Below are 9,563 nucleotides of genomic sequence, written 5' to 3'. Positions count from 1 at the left end.
ATATTTCTAATTAGAATCTAATAGAGGGATCAATTGAAATTCAAAGTTTTTCATTAACCATGTGTTGTTCGCAAGCTAACATGCTTTGGAGGCATTAGAAACGTGGCCTGGACCTCTCTATTAATATTTTTGGACTGATTCTGCCAAATCACATTAAATTAAGAATTTATGTTCTTTCACCCACCCTTGCAGAAAAAGGAAGAGAGTTGATTTATTGAGATGCTGATGCTATGTTACATATTGCATTTGAATATTGGTGATTGGATGGAAATGGTAGCAATTATAGAACTTGCATGACTGAATCTATTAAAGTGCATAAATTATGGACCCACACAATAAAAATCAAAGATGCATCAAAGCTGGTCACTCTTACCAGCCATAGTGTACTATTATTACCTGTACCAACAATTACATTCAATTCCAATTTCCAATTTGTCTTGACATATTGAATTTGTCAGTTCTTTGGCAAATTATCAAGGGTTGTGGTATAATGGTCAGAATCTTTCCATCCTTAATTAAAGATTTTTAGTTCGAACATTGAAAATGAATTGGGTAGAGCACTTTACTTCTTAGCGGATCTATCTAGTGCGAAATCAAATTAATCGCGCGAGAGGTTGGCTTACCTGTCATGAAAGAACATGTTATAATAAATAGATATAAGTTGTCGATCGGAAGGCAAGATGGAGACGTGGAATAAACTACTAACGCTTGTGCCAGAATATGCTAACTATATCATATCCCTTGAGGTGTGATCCTTCCACGGGCTCCGCGTGAACGTGAGAAGGTTTGTGCACATGACCTCCCTCTCGTTTGATTAACCCTTAATGCAACTTAACAGGGGAGTGAAAGTATTTTGCTTCAATCAATGAAACTAACATGCTTTTCATTTTTTGAAGAGACAAATTACAAAAAGTAGCTAAAAGGGAAAGAAAAGAAAAAAAAACAATTCTTCTATTTGGAAAGAATTGTACTCAGAACTCAAGATGCTGATGCTATGATCCATATTGAATGTTGGTAATTGGATGGAAGTGCAAGCAATTATTGGTTTATATATTACTACATTTCTAGACTATAGAACTTGCATGACTGAGAATTTATTAAAGTGCATCAGCTAGGGACCTACACAATAAAATCAGAGATACATCATTTTGTCACTCTTTACCCTCTATAAGTACTTGACATTTTCTGAATTTAATGCCTAACAAAGCAGAAACTCACAACCTTGACTAGTTGTTTTGTAAGCAAAAATTTTCCAACCCCACCAAAGAAAAGTACCATTTCCCAAAAACAAAAGTTGTGTTAGAAAATGGCTCCAGTGCCAAGTTTTCCTGTTAAGGTTGGTCACATTGATGATGTTCAAGAACTGAAAAAGACTAAGCCATCTTCTATTCCTGAAAGATTTGTAAGAGATATGATAGAAAGGCCAAAACTTGCCACAGTTACTACTCCATCTTCTTGTAACCTTAACAACATTCCTGTTGTTGATTTGTCCAAAATCTTGAAAGGCAACAAAAATAGTCAGGATTTCCACTTTGAAATCTTGAAGCTTTCTAGTTCATGTGAAGAGTGGGGATTTTTTCAGGTACTTAACTTCTTCCCGTTTGAACCTTGACGTAACTGGTAAAGTTGCTGCTATGTGACCAGAGGTCACGGGTTCGAGCCGTGGAAACAGCCTCTTGCAGAAATGCAGGGTAAGGCTGCGTACAATACACCCTTGTGGTCTGGCCCTTTCCCAAACCCCGCGCATAGCGGAAGCTTAGTGCACCGAGCTATCTTTTTTTTCCATTCAACATTTTCTAATCTAAAAGATTATGGGATTCTAATTTTGGTTTATTATGTTATAGGTAATTAACCATGGGATTGATTTGGACTTGCTTGAAAAAATGGAGAAAATAGCTATGGAGTTTTTCATGCTACCTTTAGAGGAGAAACAGAAATATCCAATGGCTCCTGGTACAGTTCAAGGTTATGGTCAAGCTTTTGTTTTCTCAGAAGATCAAAAGCTTGACTGGTGTAACATGTTTGCCCTTGGTGTGGAACCTCATTTCATTAGAAATCCAAAACTCTGGCCAACAAAGCCAGCTGATTTCAGGTAAGCCTAAACTTCAGCTAAAAAAACTAGTTGAAAAATACAACTCTTTGATAAGCAAGTGCAAAACACTTGTAAATTGGGTGGGGGGCCACCTTAGATTGACTACTAGTTTGAACAAGAAAAGTTCAATTTTTTGTAAATTGGGTGGGGACCACCTTATTATACTACTGGTTAGCTCTAATCGACAGCACATGTATCGAGTAACTCCGCTGCTAAGCTTAAGCAAATAGGAAAAAAGTACCTTGCATTATCTATCTTGGCTGGAATTTGAACCCTGATTTCTCATGAATTTCATCCACTTCGTCGATCGCTAAACCACATTCTTGGACCTCAACTTTTGTTCCCTTTTTGCAGTGAAACAGTAGAGATATACTCAAGGGAGATAAGGAAGCTATGCAAGAATTTACTAAAATATATAGCAATCAGTCTTGGACTGAATGAGGATATTTTTGAAGAAATGTTTGGAGTTGCTGTACAAGCATTGAGAATGAACTACTATCCAGCATGTCCTAGACCAGATCTTGTTTTGGGGCTAAGTCCCCACTCAGATGGAAGTGCACTAACAGTTTTACAACAGGGTAAAGGCAACTCAGTTGGCCTACAAATACTTAAAGACAATGTTTGGGTGCCTATCCAACCAATTCCAAATGCACTTGTTATCAACATTGGTGATACCATTGAGGTATGCATTCTCTTTCCATTACTTGGGTATTTAGTACATTTTTATACATATGTTGATAGGTCCAATGAATATTCTAAACGGTGGCAGAAGCAGGATTTTCATCAAAGGAATTCAAAAAATAAAAAAGTAAATACGCAAAGAAACTAAGGGGGTTCAACATCTAATATATATACATGAAAAAAAATTAACGTTATATACACAGTGTAATATTCAGCAAAGGGGGTTCGGCTGAACCCCCTTCCGCCCACCTAGCTCCGCCCCTTCCTCTAAGCATGTGACAACTGCTGAATAACCTCCTTTTACTTTCTTAATAATAAAGCCTTTGATATTTGTATTCGTTCACCAAATCTTGGTTTTGTCTAATGTTGTTTTTCTCAAAATAGGTTTTGACAAATGGGAGATACAAGAGTGTGGAGCACAGAGCAGTGACTCACCAAGAAAAGGACAGACTATCAATTGTGACATTTTATGCACCAAGTTATGAAATTGAGTTAGGGCCATTGCAAGAATTGGTTGATGAAAATAACCCTTGCAAGTATAAAAGGTACAATCATGGAGAGTACAGCATGCACTATGTTACTAACAAGCTTCAAGGCAAGAAAACTCTTGACTTTGCCAAAATTTATAACAACTAATTCCTGTAGGGACACCCTTTTCTTTTAGTGAGAAAATTGTAGTTCTTTCTTGATTTTGCACCTATTAACTTGAGATGTAGAATATTGATATAATGTCTTTAATTTGTAAATTCAATGAAGATGCTCTTGTAATGTTCATATGGAAAGTTCGCTTTGTACAACCTACTTACTATTAATATAAGTAAAGTGGGGTATTATGTTTGAAAATTGTGCCCTTTGGACTCTTTTTGTTTTCCTTTTCTCTCTCATTGATTTGCCGAAGTGGAGCAACGGTAAAGTTGTCTCCGTGTGACTTATAAGTCACGAGTTTAAGTTGTGAAAGCAATCAATGATACTTGTATTAGGGTAGGTTATCTACTTCACACCACTTGGGGTAGGGTCCTTCTGCGAATCCTGCATAAATACAAAATGCGTTATGCACCGGGCGATTTTTGCTTAGTGATTTCCTCAATATAAAGTATACACTATAAAGAGCTACTCTCTACAGTCAAGTGGGAGCTTTAAATAGAAGAAATGGAACTTTTACTATTCTGCCTACAAGATTCTTAATAAGGAAAGAATCATTTCAATTATGAGAGGAAGGGAGAAACAAGCACCACCCCATGTTTTTCAATAGAATCACTTAATTCAATAGACAAAACCATTGGTTTTCCATTGTTTAAGGGAAAAAACCTAAAAAAAGACCAACTTTTCTTTATATCTAGTGGAGGAAGATTAAAGATCCCACTAATATGCAAGTTGTCATGAGGTTTTGGTCAATCCTATGTTCAAACTTGAAACTAAATTTTAAGTAATAATAACAAGAAGAGTTGGCTATAGCAATTAGCTAAATGTCACTATGCTGCTGGTCATTTTACATGCATTTTCCTGTTAATATCAGACATAATAAATATGATATTCATGGTGCAATTAGATATTTGTCAATTGAATGTAAATTTTTTGCAAGTTCAATATAAAAATGCACCAGAATAAAACACACACTTGTCTATTTAGGCAGAACAGTGAAATTTTGGCATTATAGTTTAGGAGTTAAATGCATAAAGGTTACTATTTAGCACGAATATATCTAGCTACCCTCTTAAAATATAAATCCCAAAAAAAAAAAAAAAGGAAAACTCTGCCATAGCCACAGCAATGATAACAAAATCTTCTCAAGAAGGAATCTAAACTAAAATATATTCGTGATATTCCTTGACTCTTTTCAATGTGACATTTGACTCCGAAAAGAATCCATCAAGTGATACTTGCAAGGAAGCTAGAATTTATATTAAAGGATGTCAAAATTTAGAAAAGTAAATACACGCAAATTCTAAGAAGATTCAACAATTAACATCTCTTTGCATAAGGGGGCTCCGCCGGTGCTTGCAAGATATATGCATCAAAGCGATGCGTCTCGAACATAAATTTTAATCATTTATCATTGGCTAATTAATAAGCATTTTATTTCAATTTACAATTATACTTATCCATGATAAATTAACATAGTTGGTGCATGCAGTTTTTTCCCCTTTACTTTGCTAGCATAACAAAAGTTAGAATATAACTCTATGCCACTAAATTGAATGCCTCGATTTATCTCATTATAGTTGTATCCTGATTGCAAATGTCAATTAAACAAACGCATGATTGTTATTCACATATAGTTAATATGGAGTAGGAAAAGTTCAATATTCGAATTTATAGCACCGCTGTTCGAATTATGGCGTATTAGCCATTGAGTTGTCTCTTGGAGATTAAAGAATTAACTTAAATTCAATTTCGTTTTTTTAATGTTAGTCACTCAAAAGCAAAATATTATCATAGATTTCAATGTTTGATGATTAACAAAGATTTTAATTTTACAGGTTTGATTTAAACTTTCCATTTTTTTTTACAATATATCATTCATGATCTAATAAAAAATAGGAAATTTGATCTAATATTTCCCTCCTACAATTATCCCCAAAATTATCACTAATAATGTTTTAAAAGGCGTTTTCTGGGCGAGCCTGAAGGCGAGGCATACCAGAAACTCACCGAGATGCATTGGCCGGACGTAAATATCGTAGGACGTAAGCCTTGGTATTGGGGGCGCTTGCCTAGGCTTTAAGCCCCGAGAATTTTCCAGATTCGAGCCAAAATTGCTTGATAAATCTTTTTTTTAAAAATAAAATAAATAAACATCCAAAAGTTAACTTATAGTAAATTTTTAAACTAAAAATCTCAAAAGCCAAAGATTTTTTCTAATTGTTTATTCCAATTTTATAATCTTTACTCTTTGTCGTTTACTACTGAAAAATAAATACACTTTAGATATTTGTTTGCAAAGTTCAAGCTACAAAGTAAAGAGTTTTGTCCTCCAATTCTTACTCTACTTTCGCACTTGCATTTCCTTCTTTATGCTTCATTTTCTTCAGTTTTTTTTTGTTGCATTCTTTAATTTATTAATTTCAAGTTAATTTTTGAATTTAGAATTTCTTTTCGTGTCCCTCTAGTTAAGATATTATTTTGATGACATAGGTGTAATGCATCTTTATGTCTTTTATTTTTTCAAGTAAAAAAAAAAAATTGTACAGTTCATACACATGTTAGCATGTTCATACACATGAGACTTAAGGGTAAGTTCTATAAGGTAGTGGTGAAACCGATTATGTTGTATGGGGCAGAGTGTTGGCCAGTCAAGAACTCCCATATCCAGCAGATGAAAGTAGCTGAAATGAGGATGTTGAGATGGATGTGTGAGAATACTAGGTTGGATAGAATTAGGAATGAAGTTATTCGGGACAAGGAGGAGTGGCCCATGTGGAGGAAAAGATGCGTGAGGCGAGGCGGAGATGGTTCGGACATGTTAAGAGGAGAGAACATATACCACAGTCAGGAGGTATGAGAGGTTGGCCTTGGGGGTAAGAGGAGGGGTAGAGGTAGGCCAACAAAGTCTTTGGGAGAGGTGATCAGGCGGGACATGGCGCAACTTGAGCTGACCGAGGACATGACTCTGGATAGAAGGGTGTGGAGGTTGAAGATTAGGGTAGAAGGTTAGCAGGTAATCGTGCGTTTTCGTTTATCTTCTCTAGTTCGATAGTATTAGTGTTAGTACGGTACCATTTTATCCTTAGTTTGGTATTATCGCATTTCTTGTTTTGTTATTACTTATCATCGGTACTTTCGTAGTTTGCTAGCAGTACTTCGTTCATATTCTCGTTTGCTATGATTTAGTTTTCTAAATATACTGTCTTGCTATTACTTGTTATCAATACCTCTTTCATATTCTCTGTTGCTATCTTCAAATTAGTTTTCTAATTATATTGTCTTGTTATTACTTGCTATCATGGCTTCTTTCACCTTCTTTAACCGAGGGTCTATAGGAAACAATCTCTCTGCCCTTCCAGGGTAGGGGCAAGACTGCGTACATCCTACCCTCTCCAGACTCCACTTGTGAAATTACACTTGGTTGTTATTGTTCCTATTAATTTTTATAATTTTCTTGATTTTTTCTATAGTTTTCATATGTTTTTCTTGTATATATAATAATTGTACTAATTTATATATCTATGGGACTTACACCCCGCACTTCAGGACTTTATCCCTACCCGGTATTAAATAAAAGAGAAATTTTCATAAAGCACTATCTTTTAGTAGTAATTAGTCATCTATAGATACCATTTGCTATATTACGGAATATAGATACCTTTTATGTGGTTATAAGATATATTTGATGTATTTAAGCTATTGTATTCACGAATACAGTAGCAAAAATAGGCGTGAATCAGGGAAGTCCAGCTAATCAGTTGTTGTATTCGAGTGTATTCGACTGTATTTATGGAGTAAAATATGAGATTACAGCTAGACAGATTATTGTATTCGACTGTATTTACGGCGTGAAATGGGGGATTACACTATTTTTAAAACGGAAAGTGAATCAATTAACATAATAGACTCCTAATATAACTCAACAAACTCAATTATAACACACAAATTTTGTATTTTTCAGTTATTAAAAAGATTCTCAACCGCAAAATACCCCAAAAACATAGCAATCTTCAGAGAAACTATATAATACATCTGAATACATAAATTATATTAATTAAAAAAACATATGAATACATTCATGGCATATAGCGAAACAATGAATACAATGAAATAGATATAATACATAGGGATACATTGAAATACAATGAGAAAAAAGGACACTGAATACAATGAAATACATGTACAATGAGATACATTGAATTACAATGAAATACAAAAGATAGTGAATACAATGAAATACATAGAAATACAGCAAGATACATTTAAATGCTCTTAAAAAAAAGGTAACAGAATCTTCAAATTGCTCAACCCCAAACTTCAGATAAGTCGGCGTAATGCTTTTCTGCAAAGGCACAATCCACAGTGATGAACTTCAAGCCTTTCAAAGAGAATCCTTTCATCTCAAATCTTCCGATAATCTCACCAACCAAGCCACGTTGGACACCATCAGGCTTGATCATGATGAAAGTCTGCTCTATTTTCGCTTCTTTGATGTTCTGAAAAATGGTCTATGGAGTCTAAAAGTGCCTTCTATCTTGTTTATTCTCCATTTCTTCTGGTATGATGTGTTCCTGCTTTAGAGTCCTTGTCGCTAGAAACATTAGAAATCACAGCCTTGGAGTTTATCAAAATCGGAATTTTTTGGTGGAAGGAGGAGGAGATCTGGAAATTTGGGCTTTGCACAAATCCGGTGGAAGGAGGAGGAGATCGGAAATTTTAATGGGACGGGGAAGAGAATGGGATGTATCAAAGTAGAGAGAGAAAGAAAATAGTATAACTAATTAGCGTATTTAGTGGCTTAGGGCTAGGAGGTAACCAAAATTAAATATTTTACTATAAACCTTAAAAGATATTTATAGAATATAATTTTTTTAAATGATATTTATTTAAAATAAATAAGATGTTAACCTTTGCTACAAGAGGTAAAAATTCCTAAATGAAACGCCTAAACTGTCTTTTAAAACATTGATCACTAATTATCGGACCCCACGTACCTCTGTTTGTATCTCGTGAGTGAGAAATGGAGTTGCTTTGAGAGAGACAAGTGACAACATTACATCAGAGAGTGGCCCTCACAATGGTTGGAACCCATGTTTGACGAACAAAACAAATAAAGGAACTTTGCCCTAAGATTCTTTGACTTGATTACATCAATATACCCCCACTCTTCAATTTCACTATTTTGTAATGCTTTTTTTTCCCTCCATACAAAGTCCGGTATTTACTTTGGGATTCGATTAATTTAGAATTTTATATTAACATCGGTATGTAATGTTAGTAATCTGTATTTGTCAACTAATTCTGGAAAAAACAAAATAATATATAAACAGAAAATATAAAGAAACAAAAGTTAATCCGAGCTCACTGAATTCACAGTGTTTCCTTAAGGAATTTAATCCCCTCCTAGTACCCAAGGTTATGAATTATTTCCTCCCAGGATAGAACGAATTACACACTGGTATAATGTTATTTCAAACTCTGGTGTTTCAGCGAACACAAAGTTCGGTAGCAAATCACACTTACTGTTGCTTTGTTTGATGTTAAAAGTATGCAAAAGAAGGAGGAGAAACTCAGAAAATCGTATGGAAAATATGAGAGAATGGACTTGTATTTATAGCCAAAGTTGGGCTGAAATCTGAAGAGGTGCAACTCTTCAGAATGACTGTTTTTGAAAAATGGCCAAAGAATAAATGCTATAACATAAATGGCTATTTACTCAACAATAAAGAGGGAAAATGGAAGGGTAGTTAATTTTCTGTTACAAAAATAGAAAACTAAAAATTGGATAACTGAATTGATTTAATATTAATATTTATTTTAATATTAATATTTTGTTATTAAACCAAATATTTAATAACATTTCTGTTAATATTTACTATTAACAAATAAATTTGGTCCAAAAATTAATCAATCGATCATTTGATCAAATACGAAGCCGAAGCCGAGCCGAGCGAGCGACGACGACATGAGGCTTGCCTTCTTCTCAACTCTTTATGAGCTAGAAGAAGAGCAATTGCTTATATACTCATCAAAAACCTTTTCCTCTTCCCATATGGGACAATCAAGGAGGGAAACTCAAATATTTCATTTTTCTCCATTTTCCATTCACCATATTTTAAGCATTAATAGCTTAAAAACCCAACAA

At 34.4% G+C, this 9,563-nt stretch overlaps 1 protein-coding gene across 1 annotated transcript; it reads left to right on the top strand.

The window, feature by feature from the left end:
• Positions 1-1,196: 1,196 nt before the first annotated feature.
• On the top strand, positions 1,197-3,616 carry LOC104215040 (protein LATERAL BRANCHING OXIDOREDUCTASE 1). Its single transcript, XM_009764781.2, has 4 exons — positions 1,197-1,582; positions 1,845-2,092; positions 2,447-2,774; positions 3,158-3,616. Exons 1-4 carry the CDS (start codon positions 1,307-1,309, stop codon positions 3,407-3,409), a joined length of 1,104 nt encoding a protein of 367 aa, XP_009763083.1. The 5' UTR covers positions 1,197-1,306; the 3' UTR covers positions 3,410-3,616.
• The last annotated feature ends 5,947 nt before the right edge of the window (positions 3,617-9,563 follow it).

The sequence above is a fragment of the Nicotiana sylvestris genome, chromosome 1, assembly GCF_000393655.2.
Source record: "Nicotiana sylvestris chromosome 1, ASM39365v2, whole genome shotgun sequence".
In the NCBI taxonomy this organism is placed as follows: Eukaryota; Viridiplantae; Streptophyta; class Magnoliopsida; order Solanales; family Solanaceae; genus Nicotiana; species Nicotiana sylvestris.
The sequence above is the reverse complement of the archived record's forward strand: the minus strand, read 5'-3'. Positions and strand labels throughout refer to the sequence as shown.